Here is a 24,786-nt window from a genome sequence, read left to right on the forward strand (position 1 = left end):
ACAGCCACTGCCATATGGTTACGGCAAGCCTCAGTGTCCAGTAGCCTAAATGGCTACATTTCCAGTGCAAGCAGTCTGTAAATATGCCCGTTTAGTGTTTGGTCCCACATGCAAAGCTTCTTCTTTAATTGGGAACATGAAGCATTTGAGGAGGCACCAAAGCAGGATGGTTATGCTGATTATGGCTTCATCATCACCATCTTGGTTGTTTCCTCAATTTTTTATAAAAAGTCACAGATTTCAGACATCCATGTTCATGAGTCAGTTTTTATGCATGGGGGCTGACCGGAATACCTCATGTTGGACTTGGTATTATAAAGTGCGATGGAATATATTTGGCGTTATGTAAATAAAAATTAAGCTGTATCTGGTATTCAACTAATGCCTTCTGTTGGTCAGAAAGTCTTGGCAAGTACATGTGCAATGTGGCGTTCCAGCGTGGTCACGTCACACAGCTGTCGCTAAGCTGCCACTTGCAACCGCTGCTGAAGCCCTGCCAGACAAGTGGTAGCTGGAGTGGATTGGTGGAAATGGGCGCACACACAGCGTACTTTCACAAGTAGCTCTGGCAAATTGGGCTCGTTTTTCATAAACTGCTGAACCACGAAGTTGAGCACGTGGTCCAGGCATGGTGCATTGTACATGTGCGAGCTTCTTAAGCTTCAGAGCCACCACCAGGTTATCACACACGAGCATGGCTGGTTGTTGGTTCGGAGGGCAAGAGACACAGATTTGTTGCGTCTATTAGACCTTTCAACTCTGCTGCAGTGTGCGATTTATCATCTAAAGACAGTCATTTAAACAGAGCCTGTTGCTTCACCGAGGCAGTATTTCCAGCCTGGGACTGATGGGGAAGGTAAATCAGACCAGGATGAAAGGAACTAGAGGAAGGACCCTCCAAACTTTCTGGTAGAGGGCCACCTGTGGGCTTTGCCAAATGTATGAAAGAGGGCCTTTCAAAATGTATGAGTGAGGGCCCTCCAACCATTATGGTGAAGGATCGCATGTTGGATCTGTAGATATGGTGGGAAAAGGAGCAGCTGGAGAACACTCCCCCCACCACATCCCCCCCAAAAAAAAGATCCACAGATGCCATCTTGTGCACAGTGTGTCTGGAGTTAGTGTAGGGAAAGCTTGTGTTGTTGGTCATTGAAGGGGCAAATTTCACAAAATCTGTTTTTTATTATTTTCACAGAAGTTAGTGGCATTATACAGAATACATATGAAGAGCAAGTAATTGTCCCAGATCTACCCTCAGTCCTTCACAGGCAGGATCCGTCATCTGCTGCTTCTAAACAAAGTCTTGATTCACTGCAGAATGTTCAGCAAAATAAAAGCCACAGAAGGGGTGTTAAACAACAAAGAGCTCAGACAGGGGAGAAGCCGTATTCATGTAATCAATGTAGAAAGTGTTTTACCCACAAGTCAGCTCTAATTTCACACAAAATAATTCACAAAGGAAAAACAGTTTCATACCAAGAATGTGGAAAATGTTTTAGTTTGAAATCATAGCTTGAAGTTCATCTAAAAACTCACATTGAGGAGAAGTCATTTTCTTGTTCAGAATGTGGGAAATGTTTTAGCTGGAAATCAGAGCTTAATGTGCATATGAAAATTCACACGGGGGAGAAGCTATTTTCATGTTCAGAATGTAGGAAATCTTTTATTCTGAAATCATCTCTTGATTTTCATATGAAATCTCACACTGGGGAAAAGCCATTTTCATGTTCAGAATGTGGGAAATGTTTTATTCTGAAATCACAGCTGAATCGGCATGTGAAAACTCATACAGGGGAGAAGCCATTTTCATGTTCAGAATGTGGGAAATGTTTTATTCAGAAATCATCTCTTTATTGCCATATGAAATCTCACACTGGAGAAAAGCCATTTTTATGTTCAGAATGTGGGAAATGTTTTATTCGGAAATACCATCTTAATGTGCATCTAAAATCTCACACAGGGGAGAAGCTATTTTCTTGTTCAGAATGTGGGAAATGTTATCGTTGGAAATCACAGCTTTATGACCATATAAAAACTCACACCGGGGAGAAGCCATTTTTATGTTCAGATTGTGGTAAATGTTTTATTCGGAAATCACAGCTTAATGTGCATCTAAAATCTCACACAGGGGAGAAGCCATTTTCATGTTCAGAATGTGGGAAATGTTTTATTCTGAAATCACAGCTGGATCAGCATATAAAAACTCATACAGGGGAGAAGCCATTTTCTTGTTCAGATTGTGGGAAATGTTTTATTCTGAAATCACAGCTGGATCAGCATATAAAAACTCATACAGGGGAGAAGCCATTTTCTTGTTCAGATTGTGGGAAATGTTTTATTCAGAAATCACAGCTGGATCGACATATTAAAACTCACACAGGGGTGTTTTATTCAGAAATCAGAGCTTAATGTGCATCTAAAATCTCTCCCAGGGGAGAAGCCATTTTCATGTTCAGAATGTGGGAAATGCTTTGCTCACAGATTCACTTTTGTTAGACACATGAAAATTCACACAAGGTAAAAGACATGTTTGTTTAAAATGTGGGAAATGTTATAGCAGTAAATCAACTCTTGCCTTGTGGAGGTGGCCAAAGCTATAAATTATTTGTTCAAACGTAATAAGAATATCTGTGTATGTAAATAATCAAAATATAGATGTAGTTGCATAATTATTTGTGTGCCTATATAGCATCTGCACAGACCTGTAATATGATTCTAAGCTGTATAGTCATGAAGGGGTTACCAAGGATGAGTGAACAGATGTACAGACAATGAAAGTCTTTATAATGATGAGCAAAAGTCTTATCAGTAGTTTTACACAGAATGTATAACGAACAGAGATGTATTTTACAGCATACTGGGAAAGATTGGGGAGTGGAATACTCTCTAAACTTCCTGTTCTAGTCCCAAGGTCAATAATGCATTCTGTATAATTGAATCTATCCAATACATGAGTTTAGTTGGTGACGCTGGCTCAAAGAGAACATGTCTTGTGTTATCATTGTCTGATTCATTAACAGCAGCTCTGATATATAGCTAATACGGCACTGGCCTCTGAATATCCTAAACGAAGATACCATTAGCTATCTTCAACTAAATTTCTCCCTTGACAGCCTTAGATCAGTAGATGGCATGCTTCCAAATTGTGGTAATGCATTTGTCCCATCGGCCGTGATCTGCCTGGTACACATTCGCAGTTCTCTTGCGGTCTCCTCTATCCGTGCGCTGCATCTCTATGCACTGGGCCTCTGTGATCTTGTGATTTCCACGTGACCCCAAGCCCATGTGGTGCGGCGGTTGGGCGGTCCTGCTTCCAAGGACACTCATGCGTCAATCTCTGGCAGGTCATGCACTAATTGGACACTGGACCTTTTTATATGAACGTTCATGCACACGATGTCACTCCCTGACGAAGGCTCACGCTGAAATGGCTGTCGGGTGGGCGCTCTTCTCTATCAATACCGGCAACACTTTTTTGCAGTGCAGGATTACGCGGTCTGGTTTGCTCTCTGTATCAAACTTGGTAAGCGGATCTCTGTTTACTATCTTAGGCTGCTTTCACACTACGTTTTTTTAACATGCCTCATGAACATTTTTTTGCTGCAAAAGCGGATCCTGTTTTTGCAAAGAAAAACGCATGCAAACACGTGTGAAGTTTATGGGCGGGCATTGGAGTCATGTGATCGGGAGTGAGGGGAACTGAATGTGATAAACTTGAAATTCAGACACAGCTGGGGGCAAGAGAAAGAGGAGAGACAGGGAGGAGAGAGAGAAGAGAGAGAGGGAGGCGAGAGAATAGAGGAGAGAGGAAAAGAGAGAGAAGAGGAGAGAGGAAAAGAGAAGAACGAGAGGAGAGAGAGAGACTGAGAGTGGAAGAAGAGAGGAGAGAGACTGTGATCATGCCAGGCTGGTTTCTGGCCAAACAGGATCCTGTTTATCAGCATACCACCGTTCACATGCATGCGTTTGCATGCTTTTAGTCAGGATCCAGCGACCCCCATCCTGCTCATATTATACCCCCATCCTGCTCATAATATACCCCCATCCTGCTCATATACTCCTATCCTGCTCATATGCCCCCATCCTGCTGCTATGCCCCCATCCTGCTCATATGACCCAATCCTGCTCATATACCCGCATCCTGCTCATAATATACCCCCATCCTGCTCATAATATACCCCCATCCTGCTCATATACTCCAATCCTGCTCATATGCCCCCATCCTGCTCATATGACCCCATCCTGCTCATATGCCCCCATCCTGCTCGTATGCACCAATCCTGCTCATATGCCCCCATCCTGCTCATATGACCCCATCCTGCTATGACCCCATCCTGCTCATATGACCCCATCCTGCTGATATGCCCCCATCCTGCTCATATGCCCCCATCCTGCTCATATGCCCCCATCCTGCTCATATGCCCCCATCCTGCTCATATGACCCCATCCTGCTCATATGACCCCATCCTGCTCATATACCCCCATCCTGCTCATATGACCCCATCCTGCTCATATGACCCCATCCTGCTCATAGTATACCCCCATCCTGGTGTATGGACACATCCTGTGGCACATAAAAAAAATAAACGTTCATACTCACCTTACCTCACTCCCTGCAGCGTCGCTCGTCCTCTTTTCTGTGTCAGCGGCAGCGCCGCTGAGTGGAGCCGTCCCCGTTACCCTGCTGCATCGCGATCATCTCCTGTGTCTGTGCCGGCGGCTGCGTGTGGACACGTGCGCACAGCGATGACGTCATCGTTGTGCGCGGCGCTAGTCTCCACCCAGCCACCGGCACAGACACAGGAGATGATCGCGATTCAGCAGGGTAGCAGGGACTGCTCCACTCAGCGGCGCTGCCGCTGACAGAGACGGGAGCACGAGCGATGCTGCAGGGGAACGGTGAGTACTGTACACTGATTCACTGCTCCCTGCGCTGATGATGATGCGCGGGGAGCAGTGAATACAGCCGCACATGATCACTCCAGGCCGTAGTTGCCAGGGGTGATCATGCGGGCCAGCTGTTTATCCCCCGCCCACCTGTCAGTGCCTGGTTCAGCGCTGAAGGATGATGGGCGTGCATATTAAATGAGCGGGTCCACGTGGTCACGCAGGCTGCTACAGCCTGCTCGTGCCCCCGATGACCCGCTCCACCACAGCACCCACATTCCCCGCAGCCACCATCAGACCATAAGACGCACCCCCCACTCTCCCCCAACATTTGGGGGGGAAAAAGTGCGTCTTATGGTCCGAAAAATACGGTAGTTGCTTTTAATCAGTGCCATTAAATACTCTGTTAGCACATTGCAATTTACATTCCCAGATCCTTTGATGCAAATCTACCATAGGTGGTCATTTTTGTACACATTTCAGTCTGTAATCCTTGGGCTATTTATATTACTTCCAATATACTTAGCATTTGCAATTTTTTATATAATCTGTGCCTGCCTGGATTACCATTTTCCGGTATTGTAATTTATACCTTTATTAATATCTATGTATACTTTAACAGTTAGCAATTACACTTGCTGTGGGAATTGTGTGCCTTTTCCTGACATGTGTGGTCACATTTTTCACCCCCACTGTATCACCTTCTGTAACTTAATAAACAATTTTTTGCATTAATGTGATGTCTGATCGCTTTTACATTTTTTTGTCATTAGCTGACGTCAGACATACTGGCTGATGTCAGTTGACGTCTCCTAGAAATTCCAATGCTGTGGGCTGAGAGAGGCAGATGAAACCGGTGGGGTCTAGTGCAGGACTGACAGAGGAAGCCACCTGAAAATGGTGCTGTGTTGGGTGAGTACCAGGGGAAAAGCCTAGCAGTGTGAGGGATCCTGAGTGAGGGTCAGAGGCATGGCGGTGGAATGTACACTGCCTCTCTGATATATGGAACACCAACCAACTGTGCCAATAGACAGACATACCTCCCTTCTTCATCTATTTTGACTGACTGACATACAAAAGGTACATTTCAGTGTACTAGCAGGCTGACCCCTCTAGCATAGTTTGAGTTAGTAGAGAGAACGTGATTACCAAAATTTGTGAATAAGAATAAAAATGGTAATAAAATATAACTTTTAATGAGTGTTATTAAAATGACTCAAGGTCCAACAATGATCATCACCTAGTGATCACTAGTACCACAAGAAAATATATATTAGCACCCTGAGAAAAACAAAATGCAGTTTACAGGAGATAGGGGACTTCAATCAAACAACTAGTACCCCTCTCTTCCTTCTCATAGGTCTTCAACCTATACACTCACTCGCAAATTGATGTCATATGTATAATACGATCAAATATTGCACACACATAAAGTGCCTTTGTGCATTGAACCACACAAAGTGCCATTGTGCAATAAGTAAACATATGACTAAAGTGTAATATGCAGATGTAAACAGGACTGAGTACAACCAGGGAATAAATAGAAGACTTTTTTTGTTGTACTGAATGTGCAGCCTAAAGAAAAATCAAAGTGCTATAAATTACAATTATTGGTGGCAGTGGGGTACGAGCTTACCAACCAGCCCCACTGCTGACCAAATATATTGGTATTACCTCTAGAAAGATGAGAGGGGGCTAGGGTTATGGGGTACTCGGTCCCGGGAGGTGTATAGGGGAATTCTCACTTGGTGGCCGTTGCCCTGGATGCTTTTTAAAAGGGGGGAATATTTACATGGGAATTTGAAGAAAAGTTTATACGTGACGCCACTTGCGGTTTGCGGCTATGTGGATGGAGCCGCCGCTGCACAGTTCTTGCTACAGGGGCTGATGTTGGTGGCAGCCTAGATGTTAGGCCCTCTGCAAGCAGGGCAAGGCCCCAGAGGGTAGGTGATGCAGATGGGTGTAGAAAGAAGTTAGGGCACACAAGGGGTTGCAGTGTAACTGGTTCCTTTACTCACAGTAAGATGGAAACTGGTCACCCGAGGAAGGCTGGTTTTGTTTGCTGGTCCCCTTAGTCCTAATCCCGGTTTAGTGACCTGGTGGTTTCTTTCCCCTGCACCTGTCTTTGGTTGGTAGGTCTCCATGGCTTTGAGCGCTGGGGGTCCCCTCCTGGTAGTCTCTTAACTGAAGTCCGTATGACGGTAGCGTGAACCCTGTGGAGATGGAGTCTCTGGTCCTATTCCTCCATTCTCCCATTGCTACTGTGTCCCGAACTTCAAGGTCAGTGAGGTTCTTGATGGTCCCCTCACTGTGCAGATTTTATCAGGTCTGCCTGGAGCGTTTGCCTGACCTAGGATTGTGTACCCCGTTGGTGCTGTGGTTCCGGGAGTACTCCACTGTACTCCACCGGCAACCAACCGCCTGGGCCCTAAGGTCACTGTCACACTCCTGTCAGTGCTTCCACTTGCTCCCTCCGTCGCCAACTCACTATCTGTCTCTTCTCTGACTGTCCGTTGTCTGCCCCTCCCACCTGGTCACCTAGTGGACTGGATTGGCTCCACCTCTAAGCGGCCATCCTTAGGTCCAACTCTTGTCTGGTACCAGTTTATGGGGAATTTGGGGAAAAACAGGGATTAACTGGAATGTTTTGTTACTGGCACTGGTCTTCTGGATCCCTGGGGGTAGGCCCTGCATCCTGGTGGGGATGCAGAACCTTGTAGCTCCCTGATGGCTTCAGGGGCACTACATTCCCCCTTTGTTAATTCCAGTTTGTCCTCGGGCTGCAAAGTGATACAGGTTAACACTTTTATTTTGCATATTAAACATCAACGTTCTTCCCACGCAACGGAGGTTTTGGCTTTAACAGTGCAACTGGAGTACCCCTTTCCCTTCACCCACCATCCAAAGGTCCTGGTCCCAAAACTCTCTAGGAGGCAGGTTACCGTTTTCTCTAGTGATCAGGTCTCGGCCGCCTCTGCCGCAGACCTTTCCTGCATCCATCCTCTCCTTGGTGGCGGTATCAATTAGGGTCCACTGGTAAGGTTGTACTCTGATGCTACACAACTGGTGCAACTATTTACAGGGTAAAGTTTTTGACTGCTGCTAGTCCTGCAGTCTGGGTCCATTTTTATCAATTATGCAAAACCGGTTAATGCAACATTTTTAAACTTTTATTTTCTATATTTAAACTGGAACAATCAACAAAAGCAACATTTTGGGTAGCTTAGCAGGTTATAGCTACCAGGGTACTGGAAAGGGGCCATCTGGATCAATTGGCCTCCTGGTATCAGCACTCACAGTCTGGGTACACTGGTCCCGTGCATCTCTACTGCCTCCTGGTGGCAGCTGGGGAACTGGTGCTGTAGTAGGAGCGGGGGCTGGTTTCTCTGCAACGACCTCCACATCAAACTATGTACCAGACCCACTCCCCATGATGATGGGTGTATTTAACTTTGTCTCCTACGTGCAGGTCTCGATCGGGGTGTACTTTGGGCAGATGGGGTCTCACATCCCGGTGGGAGATGAAAACTCCTTCTTTCAAGACAGATTCCGCAATGAAACCCCATTTCCTTTTTAAGTTAAAGCGTTCCACCACCCCATGGTACAGCAGCCCCCGTACTCGGCAGCTGATAGAGAACAGGTGCTGGAATGGATGGCAAGCGCTGCATTAATTGGCATCTCCTCCTCTTCCTGCACCTCAACATCACACACAGTTCATTCCTCCAAGGTGCCACTCCAATTATAATTGTTTGCGCTCCCGTCACAAATCGCCAAACGGCAAAGTGACTGGGGAAAACCACACATGCAAGAGTCTCAAGAGCTGTTCACACATTCTATCCCATGGGCATCACAGGTCCGCTCTAAAGATTCCTAGACTGAAGAGGAGGAAAGTATATGCACCGATGCCCAAAATCTTTGTGAGTTGGATCCTGGCCCAGACAATTTAGGGTCCCAGCAGAATCCCAACCCTCGTCAACTGATGTTAACTCCTGGGGGTAGAGGTGATGATGATGAGACTTAGATACCTGAGGCGCACGCTTACTGTCCTGTGATGTCAAGTCAGGAAGAGAAGGAGTGGGACAAGCTAGAGCCTGATGATGTTGTAGATCCCACTTGGTGTGAACCCAGAGGCATGCAACTGAGTAGCTCAACAGATAAGAAGGAGGAGGAAACCGAGAAGGTTACGTTGGCAATTCCCAAATGGAGTCTTCATTCATATGTGTATGCAAGGGCAGCAATGCTGCCAAACTAGGGTGGAAATGAGTCACTCCAAGTTTGAGAATGTCGTTACAGTCTACATGAAAAAGATACCCTTTCTTTCCACCTCACGCAAAGAGAAATTTGTCTGGAAGGACAGTCTTCTGGGAGCAAAAGGCCTACACCTGTCTGTCATGCATCTCTTGATTTTTAACATTTAAATGCCAAGCCACATCCTGTGTCTTGCATGGACCATACCTTCCTGCTGTGCAAAGACACTATAGTGAAATGGGGGGGAGCAATTGATGTCACTTTACTGCTGTCTGTTTTGAAATGTTTTTAAACATTATATTTGTTGACTTTTAAAATGTAAATGCCAGGCAACATCCTGTGAGTAAGCCAATGCAGTTAGGCAGTGCTTACATTAGTATGTCTCAGAGAATGCAGCGACTCAGCTGCAGAGTTGTGCAACACTATCCAGGCCGAGTTTGATAAACTGCTGTCTTCACTGAACCTGGAGCCAGGGAAGGTCATGTGCAATTACGGTGCAAACCACCTAGTTGGCTACATTACGCCTGGGCGACATCACATATGTCCTGCATGGATTAACATGGTTATAAAAATATTTCTATGGTACTATAAATGTCCTGGATCAGCTGCTGTAGTAGGCATGGCCACTGTCCGTTCACATTTTAAAATTGAAATCACGGGCCACAGCCTGTGTATTGCATGGACCGTACCTCCCTGTTCTTTTAAGGCCCTATGGCGAGAGGGCAATTGATGCTGCTGTTTGCCTGGAAGCATTTTGAATGTCAAGATTACAATATGGGTCTCCAAGTTTTCTTTTGGGTAGTGCTAGTCTTCTGGGAGCAAGGGGCCTGCACCTGCAACGCAAACATGCTTTTAAATGTCAAGTCTCCATGATGGGTCTCAAAGTTGTCTCTTGTCTGTATGGTTATGGGAGCACTAGCCCTACATCTGTCTCTCAACCACTTCTATATTGTCAGGGCCGGGAGGACTGGTGGGCCCAGGAGGTGGATCTACTGGACCATGCACCCCACCGGAGGGCAGGGTACACGGCAGCCGGAGCACTGGCGTGGCAGGGACAGGTATAACCAGGTCACCAGGGTCACGGAGTTCTTTAGGACAATACAGGAAACAGGCACAGGTACCAGGTAGCAAAGACAAACAGTACTCCAGGTAACAGGACACAGCACAAGGGGACCTGAGCACCTAGCTCATAAGACTAAGCTTCAAGACACGTTGATCAGGCGCCGCCCACATGGAAAGGCCAGTCTTATATACCCAGCACAGCCTCATGTCATTTCCTGCTGCAGGTGTGCTGGGCCTATAAGACTAGGAGAGTGGGCGCGGCCTGGTCCTATACAGAACCATGTGACTAAGACTCAGAGTCAGACTCATAAGACCAGGAGCAGGACACAGGAGAGCACGAGCGGGAGCGGCAGCCATGACCGGTGGACACGTGGACTGGATCAGTGGTTAAAGAGCAGTGCAATGACGGTGAGGCCGGATCAGTGGGTACGGAGCGGTGCCGGGATGGTGCGACCGGATCAGCGGGTAAGGAGCGGTGCTGAGGCATCGGGAGCGTGACAGTACCCCCCCTCTATGCCCCCCCTCCGTGCACAGTACCCCAGGGGCACCCCGGATCGAGTCACCGGACCAGGAACCAAGGCAAAGGCGGGGAAGGACCGCTGACCCCGTGCCGCCTTCTTGGCCGCACGACGCTTAGCCGACGATCTAGCAGTAGTGGCAACGGGGGCAACAGGAAGCGGAGGACAGGCAGAAGTAGGACCGGGGTCGTGGACGACCGGATCGGGCGTCTCGGACCGGGTACAGGACATTGTCTCATCCTCAGTAGCCGGGGACATCGAAGTCTCAATAGCCAGGGACGGTGGAGCGACGCTAGACTGCGTCGTTTCTTCATCAGGGCCCGGTGGCACCAAGGACTCAGGCGACAGGAGTTGTGGTACGACGCTGGACTGCGTCGTCTCCTCTTCTTGTTCTGGTGGCACCACAGGTACAAGAGACGGGAGTTGTGGTACGACGCTGGACTGCGTCGTCACTTCTTCCTCCTGTTGTGACATGACAGGCCCAGGTGACAGGGACCGAGGAACAGGCTGTAGACAGGTATCCTGGCACAACGGACTCCAACGAGTGATTGCGCCAGAGCGCCAACTGATGTCAGGATCATGGAGTTGTAGCCAGGGCAGACCCAGCAGAAGCGCGGGAGCCATTCTCGGGATGACATAGAAAGTAATAGTCTCCGTGTGCAGAGTACCAACACAGAGTCTCACGGGTTCGGTTGTATATATGACGGGTTCGTATAACGGTTTTCCGTCCACGGAGGCGAACCAGAGGGGTTTGGCAAGCGGGGTCACAGGTATCTGGTATCGGGACACTGTAGATTGGTGAATGAAATTACCCGCTGCCCCCGAATCAATGTGAGCCTCTGCCGTGAACCGGGTCTTCTCAGTCGTTATCTGGACAGTCTGAGTAACCGGGACTGAGGGGATTCCGGTACCAAGGGTGGCGGTTCCCACCATCCCTTGGACTCGGGGTCTTCCTGGTCTCTCAGGGCATGAGCGGAGCAGATGTGAACCGCTTCCACAATAGAAACACAGGCCCTGGGCGAGTCGCTCTGCATGGCGTTGCTCAGCTTGGCTCAGTTGGTCAATTTGCATTGGTTCAGGAGTAGAATCGCAGAACGGCAGTGGCGGGGGAACGGTAGACCTCTGCGGAACGGAGATGTGATGGATTGGTCGCTTCTCCCGAGATACTTCCTTGGTTCGCGCTTGGAAACGGAGGTCAATCCGGGTGGCTAGGGATATCAGAGCGTCCAAAGTACGGGGAACGTCACGACCGGCTAATTCGTCCTTAATGCGGCCCGACAGGCCCTCCCAAAAGGCTGCCGTCAATGCCTCATTGTTCCAGCCTAGCTCGGAGGCAAGCGTGCGGAACTGGATGGTGTACTGGCCCACCGTCAGGGTTCCTTGGCGTAGCCGGAGGAGCGAGGAGGTAACCACGGTGGTGCGTCCCGGTTCATCAAAGGTATCACGGAAGGCCTGCAGGAATTCCAGGAGGTCGGTGGTCACTGGGTCCTCATTCTCCCACAAAGGATTCATCCAGGCCAATGCTTCGCCTTCCAGATGGGACATTAGAAAGGCCACCTTAGCTTGGTCTGAAACAAACAAATGGGGAAGCAACTTGAAATGCAGGGAGCACTGGTTCAAGAAGCCTCTGCAGGTCTTGGGATCCCCCGCATAGCGAGGCGGAGCAGCGAGGTGGAGTTGCGAAGCCGAGGGGACAATAGGGTCGGACTTAGACGCTGTCTGCTGCGTCGACGGAGACGAGGCGGCGGTCTGTAACGTGTACAACCGGTGGTCCACAGACGTCAGGAACTTCAGTATGCGGTGTAAGGTGTCACGCTGTTGCACCAGTTCCTGGCGTAGTTCAGCCAGCTCAGACGCTTGTGCTCCAGCAGGATCCATGGCCTGATCAATCTGTCAGGGCCGGGAGGACTGGTGGGCCCAGGAGGTGGATCCACTGGACCATGCACCCCACCGGAGGGCAGGGTACACGGCAGCCGGAGCACTGGCGTGGCAGGGACAGGTATAACCAGGTCACCAGGGTCACGGAGTTCTTTAGGACAATACAGGAAACAGGCACAGGTACCAGGTAGCAAAGACAAACAGTACTCCAGGTAACAGGACACAGCACAAGGGGACCTGAGCACCTAGCTCATAAGACTAAGCTTCAAGACACGTTGATCAGGCGCCGCCCAAATGGAAAGGCCAGTCTTATATACCCAGCACAGCCTCATGTCATTTCCTGCTGCAGGTGTGCTGGGCCTATAAGACTAGGAGAGTGGGCGCGGCCTGGTCCTATACAGAACCATGTGACTAAGACTCAGAGTCAGACTCATAAGACCAGGAGCAGGACACAGGAGAGCACGAGCGGGAGCGGCAGCCATGACCAGTGGACACGTGGACTGGATCAGTGGTTAAAGAGCAGTGCAATGACGGTGAGGCCGGATCAGTGGGTACGGAGCGGTGCCGGGATGGTGCGACCGGATCAGCGGGTAAGGGGCGGTGCTGAGGCATCGGGAGCGTGACATATATTTCTTCTGTCAATAGTGTAGGAAGCAAATGGCTATGCCAAAACAGTGGTACTGCACTGTAAAACGCATTTCTGCTGTTTTGGAAGGATATTGGAAGGATTGGCTTCATCATCACCATCTTCGTTGTTTCTTCAATATTTTGTAAAAAGTCACAGATTTCGGACATCCATGTTCATGAGTCAGTTTTTTTTGCATGGGGGCTGACCGGAATACCTCACGTTAGAGCTGGTATTATAAAGTGCGATGGAATATATTTAAAAATTAAGCTGTTTCTGGTATTCAACTAATTCCTTCTATTGGTCAGAAAGTCTTGGCAAGTACATGTGCAATGTGGAGTTCCAGTGTGGTCACGTCACACAGCTGTCGCTAAGCTGCCACTTGCAACCATTGCTGAAGCCCTGCCAGACAAGTAGTAGCTGGAGTGGATTGGTGGAAATGGGCGCACACACAGCGTATCTTCACAAGTAGCTCTGGCAAATTGGGCTCGTTTTTCATAAACTGCTGAACCACGAAGTTGAACACGTGGTCCAGGCATGGTGCATGGTACATGTGCGAGCTTCCTAAGCTTCAGAGCCACCACCAGGTTACAGGCACGTTATCCCACACAAGCACGGCTGGTTGTTGGTTCGGAGGGCAAGAGACACAGATCTGTTGTGTCTATTAGACCTCTCAACAACTCTTCTGCAGTGTGTGATTTATCATCTAAAGACAGTCATTTAAGCAGAGCCTGTTGCTGCTTCACCGAGGCAGTATTTCCAGCCTGGGACTGATTGGGAGGGTAAATCAGACCAGGATGAAAGGAACTAGAGGAAGGACCCTCCAAAATTTCTGGTAGAGGGCCACCTGTGGGCTTTCCCAAATGTATGAAAGAGAGCCTTTCAAAATGTATGAGTGTGGGCCCTCCAACCATTATGGTTAAGGATCGCATGTTGAATCTGTAGAAAAAGGAGAAGCTGGAGAACACCCCCCCCCCCAAAAAAGATCCACAGATGCCATCTTGTACGCAGTGTGTCTGGAGTTAGGGAAAGTGTAGGGAAAGCTTGTGTTGTTGGTCATTGAAGGGGCAAATTGCAGACAGCTCAGACAGGGGAGAAGCCGTATTCATGTAATCAATGTAGAAAGTGTTTTACCCAAAAGTCAGCTCTAATTTCCCACAAAATAATTCACAAAGGAAAACCATTTTCATGCCCAGAATGTGGAAAATGTTTTAGTTTGAAATCACAGCTTGATGTTCATCTAAAAACTCACATTGAGAAGTCATTTTCTTGTTCAGAATGTGGGAAATGTTTTAGCTGGAAATCAGAGCTTAATGTGCATATGAAAATTCACACGGGGGAGAAGCCATTTTCATGTTCAGAATGTGGGAAATGTTTTATTCTGAAATCACAGCTGAATCGGCATATGAAAACTCATACAGGGGAGAAGCCATTTTCATGTTCAGAATGTGGGAAATGTTTTATTCGGAAATCACATCTTAATGTGCATCTAAAATCTCACACAGGGGAGAAGCTATTTTTATGTTCAGAATGTGGGAAATGTTTTATTCGGAAATCACATCTTGATAGGCATATAAACACTCACACAGGGGAGAAGCCATTTTCTTGTTCAGAATGTGGGAAATGTTTTACTCAGAAATCGAAGCTGAATCGGCATATAAAAACTCATACAGGGGAGAAGCCATTTTCTTGTTCAGAATGTGGGAAATGTTATCGTTGGAAATCACAGCTTTATGACCATATAAAAACTCACACCGGGGAGAAGCCATTTTTATGTTCAGATTGTGGGAAATGTTTTATTCGGAAATCACAGCTTAATGTGCATCTAAAATCTCACACAGGGCAGAAGCCATTTTCATGTTCAGAATGTGGAAAATGTTTTTTTCTGTAATCACAGCTTGATCAGCAAATAAAATCTCACACAGGGAAGAAGCTATTTTTATGTTCAGAATGTGGGAAATGTTATCGTTGGAAATCACAGCTTTATGACCATATAAAAACTCACACCGGGGAGAAGCCATTTTTATGTTTGGATTGTGGGAAATGTTTTATTCGGAAATCAGATCTTGATAGGCATATAAACACTCACACAGGGGAGAAGCCATTTTCTTGTTCAGATTGTGGGAAATGTTTAATTCAGAAATCATCTCTTGATTTCCATATGAAATCTCACACTGGGGAAAAGCCATTTTCATGTTCAGAATGTGGGGAATGTTTTATTCGGAAATCACAGCTTAATGTGCATCTAAAATCTCACACAGGGGAGAAGCCATTTTCATGTTCAGAATGTGGGGAATGTTTTATTCGGAAAGCACAGCTTGATCAGCATATAAAATCTCACACAGGGGAGAAGCCATTTTCATGTTCAGAATGTGGGAAATGTTTTTTTCGGAAATCACAGCTTGATCAGCATATAAAATCTCACACAGGGGAGAAGCCATTTTCATGTTCAGAATGTGGGAAATGTTTTATTCTGAAATCACAGCTGGATCAGCATATAAAAACCTCATACAGGGGAGAAGACATATTCTTGTTCAGATTGTGGGAAATGTTTTATTCTGAAATCACAGCTGGATCAGCATATAAAAACTCATACAGGGGAGAAGCCATTTTCTTGTTCAGATTGTGAAAAATGTTTTATTCTGAAATCACAGCTGGATCGACATATTAAAACTCACACCGGGGAGAAGCCATTTTCATATTCAGATTGTGGGAAATGTTTTTTTCAGAAATCAGAGCTTAATGTGCATCTAAAATCTCTCCCAGGGGAGAAGCCATTTTCATGTTCAGAATGTGGGAAATGCTTTCCTCACAGATTCACTTTTGTTAGACATGAAAATTCACACAAGGTAAAAGACATGTTTGTTTAAAATGTGGGAAATGTTATAGCAGTAAATCAACTCTTGCCTTGTGGAGGTGGCCTAAGCTATAAATTGTTTGTTCAAACATAGTAAGAATATCTGTGTATGTAAATAATCAAAATATAGATGTAGGTGTATAATTATTTGTGTGTCTATATAGCAATTGCACAGACCTATAATATGATTCTAAGCTGTATAGTCATGAAGGGGTTACCAAGGATGAGTGAACAGATGTACAGACAATGAAAGTCTTCATAATGATGAGCAAAAGTCTTATCAGTAGTTTTACACAGAAAGAATGTATAACGAACAGAGATGTATTTTACAGCATACTGGGAAAGATTGGGGAGTGGAATACTCTCTAAACTTCCTGTTCTAGTCCCAAGGTCAATAATGCATTCTGTATAATTGAATCTATCCAATACATGAGTTTAGTTGGTGACGCTGGCTCAAGAAGAACATGTCTTGTGTTATCATTGTCTGATTCATTAACATCAGCTCTGATATATAGCTAATATGGCACCGGCCTCTGAATATCCTAAACGAAGATACCATTAGCTATCTTCAACTAAATTTCTACCTTGACAGCCTTAGATCAGTAGATGGCATGCTTCCAAATTGTGGTAATCCATTTGTCTCATCGGCCGTGACCTGCCTCGTACACATGCACAGTTCTCTTGCGGTCTCCTCCATCCGTGCGCTGCATCTCTATGCACTGGGGCTCTGTGATCTTGTGATTTCCACGTGACCCCAAGCCCTATGTGGTGCAGCTGTTGGGCGGGCCTGCTTCCAGGGACACTCATGCGTCAATCTGTGGCGGGTCATGCACTGATTGGACACTGGACCTTTTTATACTAATGTTCATGCACATGATGTCACTCCCTGACGAAGGCTCATGCCGAAATGGCTGTCGGGTGGGCGCTGTTCTCTATCAATACCAGCAACACTTTTTTGTAGTGCAGGATTACGCAGTCTGGTTTGCTCTCTGTATCAAACTTGGTAAGCGGATCTCTGTTTACTATCTTAGGCTGCTTTCACACTACGTTTTTTTAACATGCCTCATGAACATTTTTTTTCTGCAAAAGCAGATCCTGTTTTTGCAAAGAAAAACGCATGCAAACGCATGTGTTATTTTACTGGATCCTGTCACTTGAAGTTTATGGGCGGGCATTGGAGTCATGTGATCGGGAGTGAGGGGGAACTGAACGGGATAGACTTGAAATTCAGACACAGCTGGGGGAAAGAGAGGAGAATCAGAGAAGAGAGACAGAGAGGAGAGAGAGGGAGGCGAGAGAATAGAGGAGAGAGAGGAAAAGAGAGGAGAGAGAAGAGAGCAGAAGCGAGAAGAGAGGAGGGAGAAGAGAGGAGAGAGAGAGACTGTGATCATGCCAGGCTGGTTTCTGGCCAAACAGGATCCTGTTTACCAGCATGCCAGTGTTCACATGCATGCGTTTGCATGCGGTTTAGTCAGGATCCAGCGACTTGCAGTATTTGGACGCAGCTCAAAAACGCTACAAGTAGCGGTTTTGAAAAAAAAAATTAAAAAACTGCAAGTCACTGGATCCTGACTAAACTGCACGCAAACGTATGTGAACGCATGGTGACGCGAGTCCATTGCAAATGCATTGAAATGAAAACGCATTTGCACTGGATCCGTTTTTGCATTAAAAAAACGTTCAGGACGCATGTTAAAAAATTGTAGTGTTAAAGCAGCCTGAGATGATAGTATGTTCTATCCCCTGTATAATCTATTTACATATGATCCCTTCTGTATGATTTGGAATAATATGACATTTATCACACCAAGGGCTCTGGTTACTAATATGGAATATATAGTTGCTTTTAATCAGTGCCATTAAATACTCTGTTAGCGCATTGCAATTTACATTCCCAGATCCTTTGATGTAAATTTACCATAGGTGGTCATTTTTGTACACATTTCAGTCTGTAATCCTTGAGCTATTTATATTACTTCCGATATACTTAGCATTTGCAATTTTTTATATAATCTGTGCCTGCCTGGATTACCATTTTCCGGTATTGTAATTTATACCTTTATTAATATCTATGTATGCTTTAACATTTAGCAATTACACTTGCTGTGGGAATTGTGTGCTCTTTTCCTGACCTGTGTGGTCACATTTTCCACCCCCACTGTATCACCTTCTATAACTTAATAAACAATTTTTTGCATTAATGTGATGTCTGATCGCTTTTACATTTTTTTGTCATTAGCTGACGTCAGACGTACTGATGTCAGTTGACGTCTCCTAGAAATTCCAATGCTGGGGGCTGAGAGAGGCAGATGAAACCGGTGGGGTCTAGTGCAGGACTGACAGAGGAAGCCACCTGAAAATGGTGCTGTGTTGGGCGAGTACCAGGGGAAAAGCCTAGCAGTGTGAGGGATCCTGAGTGAGGGTCAGAGGCAAGGCGAGACAGAGAAGGGGTGAAGGAACCATTTCGGTACACCCCAGAAGAAACAACTCGGATACGGAGTCCGAGTCTGCACGGGTTTAGTCAGTCCCAGCAGAAAAGTCCGGAAGGCGAGGGGGACTTCAGTCTCCCAGCACAGAAACACTTGTAGCACAGCCATCAATTGAGCCAGGAACCGCAGCAGAGATAGTGGTGTGCAGGAGAACAGTTCATTACCCCTGCTATACAAGTGAGAGACACAGGAGAGGTCAGGACCAGGCTTAACACAGCCCAGGACTTAAAGGGGTGGTTCACCCATTTTTTTTATTTTCTGTATGAGTTCTACTTACCTTTCTAGGCGTTTTCTCCATTGTCTTCTGTTTCCAGTTCTGGCACTGAGCGGCGCTATCCTGCACGCTCAGTGCCGGTCACATGACCCCCTGGAGCTGTGGCCGCCAGCATCCTCTGACGTCCCGGCATTTCCAGGCTCTCAAACTGGACGGGTACGTCAGAGGAGGCTGGCACCACTCAGATTGAGTGACAGGGCTGTGGGCGGTGACTACCGCACATCACAGCCCAGTATCGAGGGGAGGATCCGGAGGACGTCAGTGTGGAGCCGGCGTCCTGCAGATGGTGAGGCACGGGGCGCCCGTGTGCAGTACGGGGGGGGGGGGGTCTTCAGCTGAATCCCCCCCTGCACGTAAGTATGTGCTCACACTCTCCACCCGCCCGCTCTGCTGCGATGTCAGGAGAGCGGCCGTTGTCGGGCAGTGTGATCATCTGCTCCTCCCAGCAGCAAGACACTGACAGGCATGTCACCGCTGTGCTCTGCCATCTGTCCTGCTGCATGGGACCAACTGTCTGAACTCTGTCACCTGCACCACAAGTCACAGAGTGGAGATAGTTGGTGACAGAGCACCTCTGCCCCCCCCGTTCTTTCCCCACTCTGTTCTCTCCCCCCACTCTTCTCCCCCTCCCCTCTTCCCCCTCTTCTCTGCCCCCCTCTTATCCCTCTCTCCTCTCCCCTCTCTTTTCCCGCGCTCTCTTTTCCTCCCCCCTCACTCTCTTTTTCTCCTCCCCACGCTCTCTTTTCCTCCCCCCGCGCTCTCTTTTCCTCCCCCCCGCGCTCTCTTTTCCTCCCCCCCGCGCTCTCTTTTCCTCCCCCCGCGCTCTCTTTTCCTCCCCCCTCTCTCTTCTCCCCCCCTCTCTCTCTTCTCCCCCCCCTCTCTCTCTCTTCTCCCTCCCCTCTCTCTCTCTTCTCCCCCCTCTCTCTCTCTTCTCCCCCCCTCTCTCTTCTCCCCCCCTCTCTCTCTCTTCTGCCCCCCCTCTCTCTCTCTTCTGCCCCCCCCTCTCTCTTCTCCCCCCCTCTCTCTTCTCCCCCCCTCTCTCTCCCCCCCTCTCTCCCTCCCACTCTCTCCCCCCCTCTCTCTCGTCTCCCCCCCTCTCTCTCCCCCCCTCTCTCCCTCCCACTCTCTCCCCCCTCTCTCTCGTCTCCCCCCCTCTCTCTCCCCCCCTCTCTCCCTCCCACTCTCTCCCCCCTCTCTCTCGTCTCCCCCCTCTCTCTTCTCCCCCCCTCTCTCTCTTCTCCCCCCCTCTCTCTCTTCTCCCCCCCTCTCTCTCTTCTCCCCCCCCTCTCTCCCCCCCCTCTCTCTTCTCCCCCCTCTCTCTCTTCTCCCCCCCTCTCTCTCTTCTCCCCCCCTCTCTCTCTTCCCCCCCCCTCTCTCTTCTCCCCCCCCTCTTTCTTCTCCCCCCCTCTCTCTTCTCCCCCCCGCTCTCTTTTCCTCCCCCCGCTCGCTCTCTTTTCCTCCCCCCGCTTGCTCTCTTTTCCTCCCCCCCCGCTCGCTCTTTTTCCTCGCTCTCTCCTGGCATGGTCAGTACAGAAATCTCTCCATCGTGGAGGGGTGAGAGGGAGTAATAAACATGGAGTCCCTACTGTGTCTGTGTATTTATTTCTAATAAAGTATTTTTCTCTGTGTAATGTCTTTTTTTTTTTAAACCCTTTGTTGGAGATTCTTAATGGCCAGGTTAAACTTGGCCTGACATTAAAAATCTCGGGCTTTATACCAGCTGGTGAAACATAGCTGGTATTAACCCCTTATTACCCAGCATGCCACCTGCCACCAGGGCCACTGGAAGAGTTGGATACAGCGCCTGAAGATGGCGCTTCTATGAAAGTGCCATTTTCTGGGGCAGCTGTGGACTGCAATTCGCAGTGGGGGGCCCAGAAAGTTTGGGCACCCTGCACTGTGGATTCCAATCCCCAGCTGCCTAGTTGTACCTGGCTGGACTAAAAAATTTGGCGAAGCCCACATAATTTTTTTTTTTTTAATTATTTCATGAAATTCATGAAAAAAAAGGGCTTCCCTATATTTTTGGTTCCCAGCCGGGTACAACTAGGCAGCTGGGGGTTGGGGGCAGCCCGTAGCTGCCTGCTGTACCTGGCTAGCATACAAAAATATGGCGAAGCCCACGTCATTTTCTTAAAAACGTTTTCAGGGAAAAACCTTTATAAAAAAAAAAATGCTTCCCTGCATTTCTATTGCCAGTGAAAGGAACACCAAGCAGCGGGGGCTAGCAGCCAGTAGCTGCTTTGGTTACCCTTAGCAATAAAAAATGCAGCGGGAGCCCACAAACAATGTGATTTTTTTGTTTTTTTATTTTTAATGAATTTTTTAAAAAAAAAATCGGCATGGGCTTCGCCCATCGAGCACCAGAGCATTTTACTTCTGATTCATCCCAAGTAATCAGATGACTCCAGTGTCGGCCGATTACTTGTTCTCTGTCCCCCTGCATCCATCGCAGCGTGTACGGGCTGTGAGGTCAGCGGAGTGGAGACAGTGACATGCTCTGCTCTGACACATAGTGTGTTGCATGTCACTATCTTTCTCCACTCTGGTACTTGTTGTGCAGGTGACCGGATGCTACATGTCAACTAACTGTCTCCACTATGGGACTTGTTGTGCAGGTGAGAGTGTATACAGTTGGTACTATGCAGCAGAAATCACAGAGTGGGGCAGTTAGTGACATGTATCATCCGGTCACCTGCACAACAAGTCCCAGAGTGGAGACAGTGACATGCTCTGCTCTGACACATAGTGTGCTGCATGTCACTATCTTTCACCACTCTGGGACTTGTTGTGCAGGTGACCGGATGATACATGTCACTAACTGCCCCACTCTGAGACTTGTTCAGGTGAGAGTGTATACAGTTGGAACAATGCAGCAGAAGTCACAGAGTGGAGCAAGTTAGTGACATGTATCATCCGGTCACCTGCACAACAAGTCCCAGAGTGGATACAGTGACATGCAGCACACTATGTGTCAGAGCAGAGCATGTCACCAACTTGCTCTGCTCTGTCACCTGCGGTGCTGCATGTCACGTTTTTGCCGCGATTTGGTGCGTTTTTTGCTGCGTTTTTGCTCACTGCGTTTTTAATCAGTGCACAATGCCATTAAAGATTGTTGATGAAAAAAAAAAAAAAGGTCTGATGTCATTTCCTTATTCAAAATGTTCATTGTATGCAGGAGAGCAGATAGCAGCTGCAGAACTACAAGGCTCAGCATCCTCCATTCACTAGTGTATGCAGGAGAGCAGACAGCAGCTGCAGAACTACAAGGCTCAGCATCCTCCATCCAGGACTGTATGCAGTTTTTTACCCAAAAAGAAAAAAAAAATGACATGGGCTTTGCTATATTTTTGTATGCTAGCCGGGTACAGCAGGCAGGTACGGGCTGCCCCCAACCCCCAGCTGCCTATTTGTACCCGGCTGGGAACCAAAAATATAGAGAAGCCCTTTTTTTTTTAATTATTTCATGAATTTCATGAAATAATTTAAAAAAAAGAAATGACGTAAGCTTCGCCTAATTTTGGTGTCCAGCCGGGTACAACTAGGCAGCTGGGGATTGGAATCCACAGTGAAGGGTGCCCAAGCTTTCTGGGCACCCCCACTGCGAATTGCAGTCCACAGCCACCCCAGAAAATGGCGCTTTCATAGAAGCGCCATCTTCTGGCGCTGTATCCAACTCTTCCAGCTGCCCTGATGCCGGGTGGCTAGCTGGGTAATAATGGAGTTAGGGCTAGCTGTATATTATCAGCTAGCCCTAAGCCCGAAATTCATGGTGTCACGCCAATATTAGACATGGCCACCATGAATTTCTAGTAATGATAAAAAAAAAAAAACACAACAACCAGAAAAATATTTTTATTAGAAATAAAACACAACACAATTAGTGACTCCATCTTTATTGAAATAAACCCCCCTCCGCAGTAATCCTGGGTCAAGGGTCCCGCACCGTCCAATCCGGATCCAATATCATCTGATCGGTGTGCTGGAAGGCAAAGCGATCAGATGATGTGTCAGGTGAATCACATGACACATCAGCTGATTGTATAAAAGCCGATTATACAATCAGCTGATGCATCAGTAGAAAAAAAAATAAATAAATACATACTCACTTATGTGCTGATTACCGGCAGCTCCTGCAGGGGAGTCTGATCCTGGCCCATCACTGCAGGAGCTGCCGGTAATCAGCTGATGAAGTCCCCTGACGGCAGGATCAGCTGATAGCCAGCCGGGCGCGAAAAAGCCGGCGACACCACGAGAATCGATCAGCTGATGCGTCAGGTGACTGCATCAGGTGATCCACCGCCAGGTCCTGCAAGCTTCGTACGTGCTCCGGGGAGACTGCACACAGCCAGAGCGGCGGGACCGAGACAGGGGCTGGAAGCAGGCATGGCACCGGGACCCTGCAGACAGGTGAGTATGACATACACACACACATACACACTCACACACACACTGTATATATACACACACACACTGTATATACGCACACACACTGTATATACGCACACACACTGTATATACGGACACACACTGTATATACGCACACACACTGTATATACGCACACACACTGTATATACACACACACTGTATATATGCACACACACTGTATATACGCACACACTGTATATACACACACACTGTATATACGCATACACATACACTGTATATACGCATACACACTGTATATACGCACACACACTGTATATACACACACACTGTATATACACACACACACTGTATATACACACACACTGTATACACACACACTGTATATACACACACACACTGTATATATGCACACACTGTATATACGCATACACATACACTGTATATACGCACACACACACTTTCTTCCCCTGGCTGTGTAGAGCTGCTGCTGTCTCTGTGTGATTTCTCTGAGTGCACATCCACTGGGAAGAGGCAGGGAGGAGGGTTTGGTCGGAGAGCAGAGTGGGTGTATTAGACACAATGGGTGTGTTAGATAAGCTAGACACCGCCTTAGAGCCACAAAGAATTCTGGGACTTGTAGGAACTGAACACAGGAAGTCAGAGGAGAGATTAACCCCATCAGAGCTGGAGCCAGCAATGAGCATGTGCTACTAGTGCACAATATAAGGTAATTTTGCTGAGAGAGCATAATAGATGTGTTGAGGGGCACATATTAGCAAGATTTATCAGAAAAAAAAAAATCAGTTTTGGTAACTGGACAACTTCTTTAAACAGACACACAGCAATAAGGAGGCCTCAAAACTCACAGATGTGGAAATCCCAACTGCCACCTGACCATGTGGACTGTACCCTGGACTTATCCCTGCTAACATCAGTAAAGCTGCAGAAGGAAAGACCCGGTGTGTGTGTGTTGTGTGTGACAGTTATTGCTATCCAAGGTCCTGCTCTCACTACAGACTGTGTTTGCCTGAACATGGGGAGCCACATCTCAGCGGCCTTGAAGAGACCGATATCAAGACTTGTGTGGTAAGCTGTCTCCCTGTGTGTGAAATCTCGATATTTTCCAAAGGCCTGAGGGACATCGCTCCACCTACGGGGAGCGTTACAAACTAGCTCCTTTATCATCACCCCGGAGGTCTGCAAGCAGCGTTGGTAACATTACCGAGAGCCGTAGGTGGCGTCGCAAGACACTATTATTTTATTTATTTTTACTTACGCAGCCACCTGTGACAATCCCCCGAAAACTAAAAGCCCGAGACATGGTACCCCACGGCCCTGGGTCCGGCAGCTCCACCGGGCAAAAGAGAGGGAGGACGCCTCCGCTGGAGCCTGGGAACGGGAGCGTATGGTAATACTGCAGTGGGAGCTGGCAGGTGAGAGAGAGGGCACCCACGCTGGCCTGGCAGTGGGGACGTGCGGGGATACCGCGTTGGGGCCAGGACCGGGCGCCTCCACTCTCTGTCGCAGTCTATCCATATCTTCATCAATTGTATTATTA

At 47.7% G+C, this 24,786-nt stretch overlaps 1 protein-coding gene across 1 annotated transcript in view; it reads left to right on the forward strand.

Annotated features, from left to right (window-relative positions):
• Window positions 1-16,088, forward strand: part of LOC142260420 (uncharacterized) — a 36,072-nt gene extending 19,984 nt beyond the window's left edge. The window contains exons 8-12 of the mRNA XM_075331927.1: window positions 1,196-1,445; window positions 1,527-2,360; window positions 14,536-15,065; window positions 15,237-15,759; window positions 16,034-16,088. Coding sequence (XP_075188042.1) covers window positions 1,196-1,445; window positions 1,527-2,360; window positions 14,536-15,065; window positions 15,237-15,759; window positions 16,034-16,088 — 2,192 coding nt within the window. The remainder of the gene's footprint in view (window positions 1-1,195; window positions 1,446-1,526; window positions 2,361-14,535; window positions 15,066-15,236; window positions 15,760-16,033) is intronic.
• The last annotated feature ends 8,698 nt before the right edge of the window (window positions 16,089-24,786 follow it).

The sequence above is a fragment of the Anomaloglossus baeobatrachus genome, chromosome 1 (assembly GCF_048569485.1).
Source record: "Anomaloglossus baeobatrachus isolate aAnoBae1 chromosome 1, aAnoBae1.hap1, whole genome shotgun sequence".
In the NCBI taxonomy this organism is placed as follows: Eukaryota; Metazoa; Chordata; class Amphibia; order Anura; family Aromobatidae; genus Anomaloglossus; species Anomaloglossus baeobatrachus.